The sequence below is a fragment of the Lithobates pipiens genome, unplaced genomic scaffold (genome assembly GCF_037356315.1).
Source record: "Lithobates pipiens isolate NorthernLeopardFrog02 unplaced genomic scaffold, aLitPip1_a1.2 Scaffold_16, whole genome shotgun sequence".
Lineage (NCBI taxonomy): Eukaryota > Metazoa > Chordata > Amphibia > Anura > Ranidae > Lithobates > Lithobates pipiens.
Window position 1 is genome coordinate 278361256 of NW_027507748.1, and position 16495 is coordinate 278377750.

Here is a 16495-nt window from a genome sequence, read left to right on the forward strand (position 1 = left end):
GACCATGACACTCCCATCACCATGCTTGACTGTAGGCAAGACATACTTGTCTTTGTACTCCTCACCTGGTTGCCGCCACACACGCTTGACACCATCTGAACCGAATATGTTTATCATCAGACCACAGAACATGGTTCCAGCAATCCATGTCCTTAGTATGCTTGTTTTCAGCAAACTGTTTTCAGGCTTTCTTGTGCATCATCTTTAGAAGAGGCTTCCTTCTGGGACGATAGCCACGCAGACCAATTTGATGCAGTGTGTGGCGTATGACCTGAGCACTGACAGGCTCACCTCCCCACCCCTTCAATCTATGCTGCAATGCTGGCAGCACTCATACGTCTATTTCCCAAAGACAACCTCTGAATATGACGCGGAGCACTTGCACTCAACTTTTTTGGTCGACCATGGCAAGGCCTGTTCTGAGTCGAACCTGTCCTGTTGAACTGCTGTATGGTCTTGGCCACCATTCTGCAGCTCAGTTTCAGTGTCTTGGCAATCTTCTTATAGCCTAGGCCAGTGATGGCGAACCTTGGCACCCCAGATGTTTTGGAACTTCATTTCCCATGATGCTAATGCACCTTGCAGTGTAGTTGAGCATCATGGGAAATGTAGTTCCAAAACATCTTGGGTTCCCAGGTTCTCCAACACTGGCCTAGGCCCTCTTAATGTAGAGCGACAATTCTTTTTTTCAGATCCTCAGAGAGTCCTTTGCCATGAGGTGCCATGTTGAACTTCCAGTGACCAACATAAAATTTAACACACCTGCTCCCCATTCACAACTGAGACCTTGAAACACTAATGAGTCACATTGCCCTGGAGAAGGAAAATGGCTAATTGGCCCCCAATTTGGACATTTTCACTTAGGAGTGTACTGACTTTTGTTGCCAGCCGTTTAGACATTAATGGCCACGTGTTGAGTTATTTTGAGGGGACAAAAAATTTACGCTGTTATAAAGCTGTACACTCACTACTTTATATTGTAGCAAAGTGTCAGTTCTTCAGCGTTGTCACATGAAAAGATATAATAAAATATTTACAAAAACTGTCCAACATCTGGCATGCCAAAATATGGAATTGAGGTAAAAGGAAGGCTAAGAAATCTAAGAAGCCCCCAAATACTTTTGATGTATATTACTTACCCACTCTTACACATGTTGACCAAATTTCCCACTATGTTGGTAGAAAGGCTCTGCTTTGCCAGTTGAGGCTGGGACATAACAAGATTTCTCATGGTATAACAGGCTGATGACAAGATATCTTCTGAGTTTGTTGCACTTGTAGAGGTTTGGGACAGGAGGCGAGAAACATCTGGAAGCACCTGGGTACCTGATGTAAGAGGTAAAGTTGCAAAATGTCTGAGCATTATAAAAGAATGAACGTTAGAGAATTTGTGAAAACACATTTATGTTGCACTTACCCATGCTTTTGTGAAGAGATGGGTGGCGAGACATATTGCTTAGCAGAGATGCTCCTGTTTTTACTACATCCGAATTTCCAGATTGAAGCAATCGTGTAATTTGCGGGAGTCCATTTTCTTTCACACCAATAATCTGACTCATCCCATTAGACATCTTTAAATAAAAATAAAATTAAGAATGGTTTATTAGAAGATTAACCAAAAAGCAAATAAGCATCAATTCTACACCCACTACGGAAGGAGAGCTTTCCACAAAGCAAAGGGGGGGGGGCCTCTGTGACCCACACGGCATGGATGATTGTCCCTGGTTGACAATGGGGGGATGATCGGTGCGGTGGAGGGGGGGAACGGACTGTTGCAAGCCCTAAACTCCCTGTCTAGCTTTTAATAAAGCAGCTGACAGCAGCTTCTCCTCCTCTTCTCCTCCTCTCCCTGTCAGCCAGCTGAAAAGCTATACAGAGAAATTGGGGCTTGCAACTGTCTACCCCACTGCACCGATTGTCCCCATCTGTTCCCCGTGTCCATCTCCTACTGCAAACCCCCCCCCCCCCACACCCTTGCCTCCCCGTAGCTAGCTTCCCTCCTCCCCTGCTGGTTGCTGCAGGCAATATGTCAGGATGGATAGCGGAGGAAGGGGCCGATGGGCATGTCATTTACCAGCCCCTTTATTTTCTCAATTGGACACAGTGAGCGATCGCTACTGATCGCTCTTGTGTCCTTTGATAACTGAGCATAGTAAACTGTGTTTACTCTACTTCAGTAACAGTTTGTGATTGAACAGGAACCTCTGTCTCCTGTTCATTCATCTTCAGTACAGCTCAGGTTGCTGAGAAAGAGACTGAGGAATCTGTGTCCTTAGTCTCTTTTTCTGTCTCAAAGGGGAGATGCCAAAGCCCCTCAATATGGCTAAGAAAAAATAATGGCAATAAACTGTAAAAAAGTGATACAAAAATATATATTTTTTTAAAATAATATAAAATAAAAAACTACTGACACCATCCATTGCTCTACTGACACTGTCCACTGCCCTACTGACACTGTCCACTACCCCCAATCATTGTGAACAAAATAATACAAAAATATATTGTAAAAAATAATAAAAAAATAATAAAAATAAAAAAATGCTGACACTGTCCATTGCTCTAATGACACCGTCCACTCCCCTATGGACACCATCCACTAGCTCCAAAAAGCATTTTGAAAAAATGAAAAAAATACTACAAAATAAAACTATAAAAAATAATAATCATAATAATAAAAATATAGAACTAATGACACCATCCACTCTCCTACTGACACCATCCTGCAAATACTACCCACAGCCAAACACTCCACACTCCTCAGCTGCACATTCTAACCACCTCCATACACTCTGCACTCCTCTCCTGCACATACTACCCACCGCCATACGCTCCACACCCCTCTCCTGCACATACTACCCACTGCTGTCTACTCCGCACTTAACAGTACCACATTCTGCACTATGCAAGTCATCTCAGACTCTATTAAACCACACCCCCTTTAAGCCATAACCAATATTTAGCACAATTTTTACCAAGCCTACATTTCGCTACGCGCTCTGCATTCCATTTTTTAAACAATGCCTAGGGCCTATTTTTTTATCTTGAACACGGGCCCACTGGTTTAATGATATACCCCTGGCTCTACCTACTATCTAATTAAATACTGTTTATTTAAATGCTTTATATCTAATGCATCGGACATCTCCTGGCAAATATTGTTACAAAATATTATACACAAAAAAGATACCAACAAAAAAAAAACATACATTTAAAAGACATGCCAAATGCCATTGTTCTATGATAGATATGACAAAATTACCTGAAAGTGATTATAAAGTCTTGTTTTAAAAATAAATAAACAATGTTATACTTACCTGCTCTGTGCAGTTGGTTTTGCACAGAGCAGCCTGGGTCCACCTTTTCTCGGGTCCCTCTTCGCTGCTCCTGGCCCCTCCCTCCTGTGGCGTGCCCCCAGAGCAAGCAACTTGCTTTTGAGCAGCTGAGTGGAGTCACGCTCCTTGTGTCCATTCAGACATGGAGCCCAACCCAGCCCCACCCCCTCTCTCTTCTGATTGGCTAACTGACTTTGATTGACAGCTGTAGGAGCCAATGGCGCCACGCTGCTTTGTCACAGTCAAACAGAAGGAGAGTCCCGGATGGCTAAGACACACGTAGACATTGCTAGAGAGGGATGGGGCTCAGGTAAGCAATTAGGGGTGCTGGGGAGGCTGCTACACACAGAAGGTTTTTTTAATTTTAATGCATAGAATGCATTAAGCTAAAAAAAACCTTCGGCTTTTAAGTGGCCTAAAGGACTCAATCTTTATATATATCCAGGATGTAAATGAAGCCTGAAAGAATCATCTTTTGTGAATGATAATTTTATTGGGGGAAGTGATTTAATCAATTTCATAAGGTTCCATAATAATAGCTTAATATAAGAACATTTAAAGGATTCACCATGTACTCAAGATATTCTCACTAAGGGAGGTTGAATGTGGCTGTCAACTACAGTATAATATTACTGCTAGTGAAGGGCGCTTTTTTTGGAACAAGCAACAGCTTAATCACCTCTTCTGGACCACAGTGACAGTCTACATACATGATGTCTCCTCAGGTGGCACAATAGCCATACAGTGATATTTGAATGCCTGGCAGGTTTATCAGTGACTTTACATCTTCTCATTGAGATTTGAATATTGTTTCAAGTGCAAGGGAGGTTGATCAAAGCTGTAACTTACATCACCATCTTATATGAATGGACTTGATTCCTAGGAGAATTTATAACAGCTGGTTCTCCTCCTCTTGACCACAGGGACACTTTATATACACAGTGTTTCATCAATTACCCAATAATTGAACAGAAAGATTATCTTGAGCACATGGGGATTCCTTCAAATGTTTATATATTGAGCTATTATGGAACCTTATGGAATTTACCAAATCACTTTTTTTATTTACATTTGAGGACAAGGCCCATATCGGAGATGTTCCCCAATTAAATTACTATTATCAATTGATGATTCTTTCAGGCTTCATTTATATCCTGGATATATATGAAGATTAAGTCCTTCACACCAATTGAGGTCATATGGCGTGTTATATATATCATAGAACAAGGGAATTTGGCATGACTTTTAAATGTGTGTTTTCGGAACGTCCCACAAGCACACTGCTCAAGTGTGAAAAGTCACAATGGAAGGAATGGGAGGCGGTTTTCAGGAGCTTAGCAGAGTGCCCGAAAACTGCCCCAGTGTGAAAGGGGTCTAAGAAAGAAAACAAAGACATTTTCTTTTCACAAATATGCACAGCTATTTTGTCTGGATACTTTAAGCCATGTGCTGCTATATTAAACAACCTCTGTATCTTACAGATAAAATAGGACTGAGTCATTAGTTATTGAAACAGATGCATGTTGTAACTAGACTGGCATGCTCAGCAGAGATGTAAACAGAGTCATTTCTGAGTAGACCCTTATTCATTTACAGTATACATGACCAAGAACAAAGTTATTGGAAAAAAACTTAAATTGCTGCAGGACAATAATTCATCAATTAGATTGAATCAGACACATCCTCAAAAGCCAGTGAGCACTGAAAGATCAGTTAGGGTATGTCTAAGTGGGGAGGAAATGCAGGGCCAGGAAGAAACTAAACACGGTTGCCACCCGGTCACACTGGTGTGACTTGTCATGTGATTGGATAGTTTCAAATCACTGCACAAGTCACACCTTATTGTCCACAATGAAAGTGGTCAAATCTCTCATAGCCCTTGTACACACAGTCGGACATTCCGACGGAAAATGTCCGATTGGACCGTGTTGTCGGATAATCCGACTGTGTTTGGGCTCCATCGGACTGTTTCCATCGGAATATCCGACGGACAAAGTTTTAGAGCTGGGCTATAAAACTTTCCGACAACATGATCCGATCGGACTTTGTCCGATTGTGTGTAGAGAATTCCGATCGGACAATGTGCCATGCATGCTCAGATCAAATTCCTAGACCAAAGCTATTGGCTACTAGTCTGAACGTAGTCCCGCCGTAACGAAATAACGTCATCACGCTCAGAATGATCGGATTTTCCGACAACTTTGTCCAACCGTGTGTATGCAACACTAGTTTTGGACAAAATCAATCGGACTAAATCCAGCGGATTTTGTTGTCGGAATGTCCGACCGTGTGTACAAGGGCAAAGACTCTGTCGCACCGATTTTCAGGTGTGACTTGCATAGACATCTGTGAATGAAGTTGCACAGATGCACAGATGCCTTCCAAGTCGTTAAATTAAGTCGCATTGACATGCGATTTAGAAATTGTGCGATCTCACTGGCACTATATTTAGGAGCTAGCTTTGGCCATACAATTTCAAATACTCACACAGTACTTGAAACGGTATTAAACCCAAAATCAAAAATGTATTTGTATTCGGCTGCATTCTCTTTGTTTTACCTGATGATCAGGCTAATAACACATTTCTTGTATCTTGTGTCTACACTCTGGATGAAGGAGCAACAGACACAACCATGGAGAGCAGCATTGGGAGTAGGGGAGTCAGTGGTGGCTGGTGCTCCATTTTTTGGAGTGATGGCAAACAACCCCCCCCCCCCCCCCCCCGCAGCAGGTCTGCACTTACTCCATCCAGGTCGTGGCTTCCCTGGCTTTTTCTTCATGGCTTATCAGGTCTTAAGATTTGCCTCCTGTCCTCATTAACTGGGAGGAAAAGCCGGAAGACAAATGGATGAGTTTGGGGCACAAGGCTCTGTGCCCAGGGCCTAACCTTTTTGAAGCCTTAGGCTCTAATCATGTGCTTCCAAAAAAAAACTCATAGAAACATATTAGTCAAGCAACCTGCATGGGGATTAGGGTGGTGGCACCCCTTCACCCCTTATGGACCGGCCGCTGCTGAGATGAGTGTTAGATGTACTAACAAATTTAGATACACTAACAAATTGAAGCTAAACTCCAGCTAACATTTTATACGCAGATACAGCAACATTTTATGTTCCTTTTGGGATAAAGCCTTTATAAAATTAATAAAAGTTGATCATTGTAAGCACCCCTGTCAGCTGTAAATGATTTGTCGCAACCTTCTAACTGCTATATCTGCAAGACAGCTTGTTCTTTTGAAAAACAACAGTCTTACAGGCAAAATCCCCGAGATGAAGAAAAGAAGGAAGGCCTAAAAAAAGAAAACCAATTCAGCCATCACATCCAAGAATTGGTAAGCTGCAATATAATAAACATTTGTTTTGGGGTTTTATACTGCTTTAACTTCCTTTGTATTCCAGTTACTCACCGGCCCCTTGCTTGCAGTGAGGTTCTGAAGAGCTCCAGCACTTGCTTCCAGTATGGAGTCCTTCTTACTCTGCCCCAGAAGAGACAGGTATGTCTTTATAGCGCTGGAGTGAGACAGCAGAGCAGATCCTTTAGGATTAACATCTTCTTCTGGAAGTGGCAGGTCAAAGTTATTATTCTATGGAAAAAGACAATGTAAGTGTAATTATATACTAAATTGAATTTCTCTTCCCGTAGGAGTATTATGCAAAGGTTCTAGGAATATTTAATATTTTTTAAAGACCATTTAGAGTTTAAGTTTAGGCATACATAATTTGCATAGTTACATTGGTCCAGCTTGCACCAATATAAGTATATACTATATGCCCTGAAAGACACCCGTGGAAGCTGAAAATCACTGGAGTAGGGGTCTTATGTTGAGCGGCTACCCTGCTGCATAGTGAACACATGTATGGCAAGTTCATGTAGTTCCTGCAGCACTTATTCTGAGAATAGTCATACCTTAAAAGGGGCAAAAGAAAAATACTGGAATATGGGTCAAAACACAAAAATGTCCCAAAGAGAAGTTTATATAGATTTATCTTTTCCTGAGAGCATCATCTCATACAACAAGATGTTTAAAAAGTACCTAAATATGAAAGAGGAATGCTCACAGAAAAACATCAATAGACCAAAACACCTATAGATAAACATACATTTTTATACACATATTGACCATAAAATCTCCTTTTCCCAGAGATGCAACATCCATCAACCATCCATTTATAGTAGTACTGCCCATTTTTGTTGATGGTAAAACATCTTTAGGACTGGGCAAAACACAATTCATTTAGGTTTTCAAAAAAATAATCCATCTGTAGGTATTTTGATATTATCCAACTATCCTCTTGAGTCCAGGTGTAGATTCATACAGTGGCTAAGTCAATAGAACTGTAACATAACAAATGCCAAAAAAAAAATAGGAGTATAGATTACTACCAAAGAAAAAACCTAAAAGTTGCTTCTCAAGACCCTATGGTTGGCTCGGCTTGAGGGAGAACCAAAAAAAGAAGCTGTTCACCCAAGAAAGGTATAGATTAAAAGGTAATATGTTATATGTGATTCACAGATCTCATGCAGTCTATAGACAGAGCTGGCTCAACAACATTATGTGATAACACCAGAACGTAGATGCATTTTCTATGTGTATCTACCTTCAGCAGCAAAAGGAAAGGGAGGAAAAGGCATGTCCTAGATCTATCAAACCGTGTCGTCCTAGATCTATCAAACGGGGAGAGCAACCCACAGATGTCCTTAACAACAGCCACCAGAGACCAGCCAACACCTAGGCCAGACATTCTTTTAGATAGGTAAAGGTACTATGACCAATGCAATAAGAGAGTGGCACTACACACTGGATATCATGTTATTGTAAGGGATATGTCAGAAAGGGGAGGCCTAGGAAAACTAGCACACTGGGAAGAGGAAGTGTACAGAGTACTGGAGCAGATAGTGCAAGAGCATATCTACAAAGAAAAACCTGAAAATGAAAACAAACCAGCAAGACCAATTCATTGTAACTTGCTAATGATTTGTCTTTAGAGGGCATTACACCAGACAGAGCAAAGAATAAATAAATAAAAAATATCATTAGGACTATAATAAGAGTGGTAGAAAGCAACAACCCAGAGAGTACAAATTCAGATACCTCTGAAGATCAGTACTATGTGAATTGTCCTGAAGTCTTCCAAAACAGTGAACAATGTATAGCACCCTATATGTGAACTGAAGTTGAAGAAGTCTTTACTAACCCCTTCTTCTGAACAGCTGGAAAGGCATAAACTGACTAAATAAGTAGTTTTGAAGCCTCCCTAAGAAACTGAGGAAGAAAGAGTAGCAGAATCGTCTCGGAGGGGCAGAATTACAACTAAGGGATGAAACAGCTGCACCAACCCACCATAAACCAATGAGAGAGGGAAGTCTGTCCTCAAAACAAAATTATACTCAAAAAACACAAAGATCTAAGGTAAAACTAACATATGGGACATTGGCTATACCTCTTTTCAAATATGTTTGAACAGCACTGTGACCCCATGCATTGAATGTGCCCGTTAGAAATTCCCTCATGTTCATATTTCCTGCCAGGAACATGTGCTGGTAGTTATTTACATGATACATTCTAGGAATCATTTTCAATTATACTAAATGTCAGGAGTCATTTATTTAAAAAGGGGAAGCTTAATAGCACAAATAGACCTCCCAACAATATTATTAGGCTACAGCTAGGGGGAGTGCTAAGGTTCAGAATGTAACAACAGGAGAGCTATACAATCAGAATCATGTTAAGCTCAGAAGACAAATGAGCAATGCATGTTCTGTGCTCTCTTTTGCCTAATACAATTACTGCAAACTGCATTCTTTTTATACCTTGCACTCCGACTACTGTCAATCCCATTATATGTCTATATCCGAAAAAGTGTTATATACTGTAAAATCAATTTACAAGTCAAAAGGTAAATGATTCTTGTTTTGTACTACCAAGTACTATACTGAGCAAGCACCCATACATTTCTAAATTTTTCAGTAATGGTGTCTACAAGCTTTTAGACTCCATATTGCATTAGGCTTAATCGGCTTCAGAGAATGGGACTAATATAAATGAGCTATGCAATTTGTAACACAGTTTGGAATTTGTAGGTGCTACATAAATTAATAAAATAAAAGTTGGGACTCTTATGACAACTGATTACATTATGGTACCACCATAACCAATAAAACATAATTTTGTTTATTGCAAGACTAGGCATAACAGACCAAGGCCAAACAATCATGTCCCCATTTTATGTCACTACCAAGGATGACAGTTTGAAGTTGTTGTTTCAGGAGAAAATTAGTAGAATGTTTCTCTGCTTTTGAAGTATATGGATACTGTAAATGTGAATATTTTACCTGTATCTTCTCACTCTTATTGCTGAAACAGCCAGTGGATGTTTTGTCTGTTTGTTGGTTGCGCAACATTTGCTCATTCAGCTGGGAATACTTATTGGGCACCTCCGAATCCAAATGGTAAGAGAGATTGTGCAGAATACAGGCACAGTTTTCCACTGACTAGAAAAGCAACATATTAGCACAAAGTTGAGGTATTTGCAAAGATAACAGAAAATGAATATTGTCTAGCATTAACTTAAAAGAGCTCATTCAACCACTACCTTATCGTCTGGGTTGTTATTTGACACTTGTTTCTGGATGTAATACATCAGAGACTCCACCAACCCTGGGGTGTTACGCATGGTTTGACGACCAACCTCTGCCGAACTAAGATTCCTGAAGATAATCAAAAGTTACATTATAGCACAAACAACAAAAGGAAAAGTTTGATGGCATTGTTCACATTACACAAGCTAATAAGCGCCAAAGAGCACAATGACTCTATTTGACATCTTACCTTAAACACCCAGTGGCATTGAAAAATATTTCAGGGTGCAGGTTACTTTTCTGACCAGGCACTGAATTCTCTGTCCAGCCAGAGAATGGAATCACTACACATTCATTCAGGACAGGAAGAGCTTCCCTAACAAGTTCCTCTTTAAGTTGGTCTGTAGAAGATAAATTCCACAAAAGACCTGTATAGTACAAAAAGAAAAGTTGGTGTAAATCAGCTGTAGCTCACTTCAGAGAGCAGCAATTACGCTTGGCTGCTATAACAAAATTAGGCAAGTTAATGGCAGAATAGTACATGTTTGTGACAGGAGGTAAATTTCCAGGCCAACCAAGCCTCGGTGTGTTTTGATATGGGCTGGGAGTGGCTCAGAGTAGTGCTGGGTGGCTCACAGATAGCATCCAAATAACCTCCCACTTTTTTACAGAATGTTCTGATGTTTTCCCAGGGAGAGAGGTGACGAAGGGAGGTGGAGCTGCCTGGGTTGTTCTGAGCAGGGCTGGTGCAATGATTTTTGACACCCTAGGTGAAACCTCATACGGGAGTTGGGGCACAGACACAGTTCCCCGCCGTGCCTCTGACACTATGTGTGAATGGAGCAGCAGCTGCCTGCTAATGCTGAGAGCAGGAAAAACAGTGGCCAGGCGCCCTAGGCGGCAGTGCGCCCTAGGTGGCTGCCTAGGTTGCCTAGTGGTAGTACTGGCCCTGGTTTTGAGGAGCCCTGACCAATCCCCAATCTGGATTGGCAGGAGGCAGGCCTCCTTAACCATTTCAGCCCCAGACCATTTTGGCTGCCCAAAGGCCAGAGCACTTTTTGCAATTCGGCACTGCGTGGGTTTAACTGACAATTGAGCGGTCGTGCGAAGTGGCCCCCAAACAAAATTGACGTCCTTTTTTTCCCATACATAGAGATTTCTTTTAGTGGTATTTCATCACCTCTGTGGTTTTTATTTTTTGCACTATAAACAAAAAAGAGCGACAATTTTGAAAAAAAGCATTTTTTTTACTTTTTACTATAATAAATACCGCCCAAAAATATATAAAAAAATGTTTTTCCTCAGTTTAGGCTGATATGTATTCTTCTAAATATTTTTGGTAAAACAAAAAATCGCAATAAGCGTATGTTGAAAAAAGTTATAGCATCTACAAAATAATGGATAGTTTTATGGCTTTTTTATTATAATTTTTTTTTTTACTAGTAATGGCAGTGATCTGCAATCTTTATCGGGACTGCAACATTATGGCGGACACGTCAGACAATTTTGACACATTTTTGGGACCATTGTCTCATAAAATTGCATTGATTACTGTAAAAATGTCACTGCCAGTAAAGGGGTTAACCACTAGGGGGAAGTGAAGGGGTTAAGTGTGTCCTATTGTGTGTTCTAACTGAAGGGGGGATGGGACTGTGCAGGGGAGATGATAGATCGCTGTTCATACTCTGTATGAACAGACGATCTGTCTGTTCTCTCCTCAGAGAACCGGAAACTGTGTGTTTACACACACAGATCCCAATTCTCTGTGTGCCCCGAGCGACTGTGGGAACTCGCAACCGGTGATCGTGATCACCGGGCACTCGCACCGACACTGTGGGCGAGCAGGTAGTGCTCACGTGCCCCCTAGTGGCAGCCTATGGTACCGAGGTAGCATGATGGCATTTCATGCAGCTGAGCCATGTTGCCACAGTATATCGGCGGCGGCTGGTCGGCAGGACTGGGAGGCACACCTGAGAGGACTGAGATGCAGCAGTCTGGGATAGGTCAGAGCCAGTCTGAAGGATTGTGGTGGGACGGGCAGTGTAAAGGGGGCAGCTGCAGCCAGGAGGGCTGGCAGTGCCTGAAGAAGTGGTACTGGGAGCAGTAACCACAGGGACAGCTAGCAGTGGGATGTTCTATTTTTTCCTACACCATAAGGGCCCACGGTCCCTGCCTGCAAAGGACATCTGCTTTAGGCCTGGCTGAGCCAGTGTAAGGCCTACAGTACTAGCTGGTTTGGGAAGTGCAAGCAAGTGATGCGCTGGAGGAGTGAGGAGTAATAGTCTAAAAGCAAGGAAGTGCAGGAGGAGAAAAGGAGATTGTATATACCGTGGTGTATATAGTTGGTCCCAATTATTTGGGCAACTCATAAGTTACCTATCCCTATCCAAGTTAAATTTCCCTCAATAAAATACAAAAAAAAAAAAAAAACAAGTGCAAGGACTGCTTTCATGTCTCTGGATGCTTAAAAAGTGTGTACCTGGCTGGACAGGGTGACAGACGGACTACTACACTCAGCAGCCCCTACGGGCATACCGTTATACTTGTAAAAAAAAAACAATATATTGTTTTTTCACTCAAATGCATGTGTCTGAATAGAAATTGCATTATTTAACAAGAAAGGTCTGTATTTGTCTTTTTTTTGCCTGCAGTTTAAATGTACCTTAGTAGGAAATGCTGCATTTGAACAAATTCAGAGCAACACAAAGCAATTCAAACTCAGCCTGTGAATTATCAGGTGTACTGTTCCATTGGATTCAGTAGCAATTTGCTGACCTGCGTTTCAAACACACATAACACCCAGGAAAACTAACTTCCTATACATGAGCTCTAACACTTCATAGAAGACACTCTAACTTCCAATGAAACATAATATATTGAGTCACTATGACTGGTTTAGGCACACAGCATGATCTACTTGAGTTGAAGACACCAGAGCACACATAGACTGTTCCTCAGGACTGTAAAGTAACACTGCTAACCATCTAGTCACAGTGCTCTCCAAACTGTTATAAAACTATACAATTATTTTGATAATGCAAAGTATACACTTATTTTGATAATGACCAGCATTTACTGATATAGAAACATGGGTTCTTTAATCTACATGAAAATGGCACAGAAAATGTTACTGAGATGTGACCCTTTGTAAATAAACAACGCACTGATTTGCTTATGCACAGAATTTAATAAGTGCACCTTGATTTCACCCCTGCAACCACCTACACAGACAATTCCTAAACATACTAATTATTCTTAAAAGTTCCTAAGCTATTTTGCCTGCCTGTGACTTGGACATGGTTTCAGACCTCTGATACTTTTATAACTCAGTTTACAGAAATTCAGTTTGTGTGCAGGGGGATGTCATTGAGAATAATGACAGTCTCCACCGCTAGCTGGAATCATGTACTAGCCACAGCTACTATTTTCTATTGTGCCTTCAGGTGCATACACTTGACTGCAAAGGAGTAATGAGGCCTTTAGAGGCATCAAACACTGCCCCAGCCTAGGCAGACTCAACAGTGAAAACTACAGATTATATACAGTATCTCATAAAAGTGAGTACACCCCTCACATTTTTGGAAATATTTTATTTCTTATTTGCTACAATGTAAAGTCTGGATGTACAGCTTGTATAATGCCGCGTACACATGATTGGACGTTGTCAGCGGACCGGAATCCGTCTTACAATTCGATCGTGTGTGGGATTCAGTGGACTTTTTTTCCCCAAAAGTCAGACGGACCTAGAAATAAAACATGTTTCAAATCTGTCTGAAGGGCTCGGCTTTCTAGTGTGCAAACCATTGGTCTGTGTGCTAGTCCGACAGACCAAATATGACGCAAGGGCAGCTATTGGCTACTGGCTATTGAACTTCCTTGTTTAGTCCCGTTCACGTCATCATGTTCGAATAAGTCGGACTTTTGAACGAACTTAGTCCGGTCATGTGTGACCAAGTCAGTTTGTTCAGAAAGTCCATTGGAGCTCCGCGGAAAGTCCGGTCGTGGGTATGCGGCATTACAGTGTAAATATGATGTCCCCTCAAAATAACTCAACACACAGCCATTAACGTCTAAACCGCTGGCAACAAAAGTGAGTACATCCCTAAGTGAAAATATCCATATTGGGCCTAATTAGCCATTTTCCTTCCCTGGTGCCATGTCACTCGTTAGTGTCTCAGGTGTGTTAAACTTGGTGTTATCACTCTCAATCTCTCTTACTGGTCACTGGAAGTTCAACATGGCACCTCATGGCAAGGAACTCTTTCAGGATCTGAAAAAAAGATTTGTTGCTCTACAGAAAGATGACCTATGCTATAAGCAGATTGAAACTGAGCTGCAGGACAATGGCCAAGACCATACAGTGGTTTAACATGATTCCATTTAGAACAGGCCTCGCCATGGTCGACCAAAGAAGTTGAGTGCACATGCTCAGCGTCTAATCCAGAGTTTGTCTTTGGGAAATAGACTTATGTGTGCTGCCAGCATTGCTGTAGAGGTTGAAGGGGTGGGGGGGGGGGGAGTCAGCGCTCAGACCATACGCTGTACACTGCATCAAACCGGTCTGCATGGCTGCATGGCTGTCGTCCCAGAAGGAAGACTCTTCTAAAGATGATGCACAAGAAAGCCTGCAAACAGTTTGCTGAAGACAAGCAGACTAAGGACATGGATTACTGGAACCATGTCCCGTGGTCTGATGAGACTTAAACTTATTTGGTTCAGATGGTGTCAAGCGTGTGGCAGCAACCAGGTAAGGAGTACAAAGACAAGTGTGTCTTGCCTACAGTCAAACATGGTGGTGGGAGTGTCATGGACTAGGGCTGAATGAGTGCTGCCGCCACTGGGGAGCTAAAGTTTATTGAGGGAACCATGAATGCCAACATGTATTGTGACATACTGAAGCAGAGCATGATCCACTCCCTTCAGAGACTGGGCCGCAGGGCAGTATTTCAACATGATAACGACCACAAACACCCCTCCAAAATGACCACTGCCTTACTAAAGAAGCTACGGGTAAAGGTGATGGACTGGCCAAGCATGTTTCCAGACCTAAACCATATTGAGCATCTGTGGGGCATCCTCAAACGGAAGGTGGAGGAGCGCAAGATCTCTAACATCACCACCAACTCTGTGATGTTGTTAAGGGGAGTGGAAGAAGACTCCATGGCAGCCTGTGAAGCTCTGATGAACTCCATGCCCAAGAGGGTTAAGGCAGTGTTGGAAAATAATGGTGGCCACACAAAATATTGACACTTTTGGGCCCAATTTGGACATTTTTACTTAAGGGTGTACTCACTATGGCTGGCAGCAGTTTAGACATTAATGTCTGTGTGTTGAGATATTTTGAGGGGGCGGCAAATTATACATTATATTTTTTATGTGTTGTCACATGAAAAGATAAAATAAAATATTTACAAAACTGTGAGGGGTGTACTCACTTTTGTGAGATACTATACATTTGATGTAATTATTTATTTATTAAGAGCAAGGGAGAGGACACTACTCATTAAAAAAAATAGGAAATTTTACAGGATTAAAGGTTAAAGTGAATTTCACATCAGTTCACTCAAACGTGAAAATTAAAGCCAGTTAAAACACATACCTGTTAGTTGTTTCTGAGTTTCTTCATTGGTAGTCCTCTTCAAAAGGTTGACAGCTGCACGGACACCTCCTTTCTGACTTGTTTCAATTTTATTTGGGTTATTTTTGAAGACAAGATTCCTTAGTGCACCAGCTGCTGCTTGCTGTACATTTTGATTGGGGTTGTCTAACAGAGCGATTAGCTTCGGGATTCCATTGTGCTGGTATACCTGGACAGATACCATGATAAACATTAAGGCATGATTTTGCAAATATAAAGGCTCAGGAGCACATCCATCCCTATGGTCATCTTTCTTAGAGATCCAAAAAACATTATAATTAAGCGATGCCAGAAGAAAACCATTGTGTTTTTTTTTTTAATAAAACGTTAATAAAAGCATAACAGTAAAATCAGTGTGTATATGCATTAAAGCATGCTTGTTATACTCTCTGTGGAACCTAAGGGGTTAATCATCTACACTGTGTAAAAAGCCTGCTTGATCTTGTATGCACAGATCCTCCCCTCCCTGTACTGTCCCCCTGGACAAGTCCGGATAAGACAAAGCCTTTGAAATCAGGCTGCACATGCTCAGTCTGATGTGTATTGCTAGAGATGTTTTTTTCTTTTTCTTGGGAGAGTGTATGTGCTCAACACAGGGCCAATCAGCACTGTCTAGACATGCCCAGACAGAGGTTTAGGAGCCCTCCAGCCTCATAGGACAGCTCAGTGTAGTATGAAAACTCCTCCTACAAGCTTCACAAGGAACTGATAGAAATCACAAGACTGCTATATACTAGGGATGGTAGGGATGGTCCTGATGTTCAAGTCAAACGCATGTTTGACTCGAACATCGGGTGTTTGCTTGCTTGCAAAGGAACTGAACATATGGGGTGTTCGTGGCAAATTTGAGTGCCACGGAGTACCTCATAATGCACTACGAGATTGCAGTGCATTGACGACATTGATTGGCCAAAGCATGCACCTAACTTGCATACTTTGGCCAATC

The 16495-nt window shown here is 41.6% G+C and overlaps 1 protein-coding gene across 2 annotated transcripts in view; it reads right to left on the reverse strand.

The window, feature by feature from the left end:
- PKP1 (plakophilin 1) overlaps positions 1-16495 on the reverse strand; it is an 88439-nt gene that overhangs the window by 14994 nt on the left and 56950 nt on the right. For both annotated transcript variants that reach the window (XM_077481480.1, XM_077481479.1), the window contains exons 5-11: positions 15511-15718; positions 10162-10339; positions 9926-10040; positions 9666-9824; positions 6739-6915; positions 1418-1571; positions 1140-1326 (exon numbers count right to left, since the gene is read on the reverse strand). In XM_077481480.1, coding sequence (XP_077337606.1) covers positions 1140-1326; positions 1418-1571; positions 6739-6915; positions 9666-9824; positions 9926-10040; positions 10162-10339; positions 15511-15718 — 1178 coding nt within the window. The remainder of the gene's footprint in view (positions 1-1139; positions 1327-1417; positions 1572-6738; positions 6916-9665; positions 9825-9925; positions 10041-10161; positions 10340-15510; positions 15719-16495) is intronic.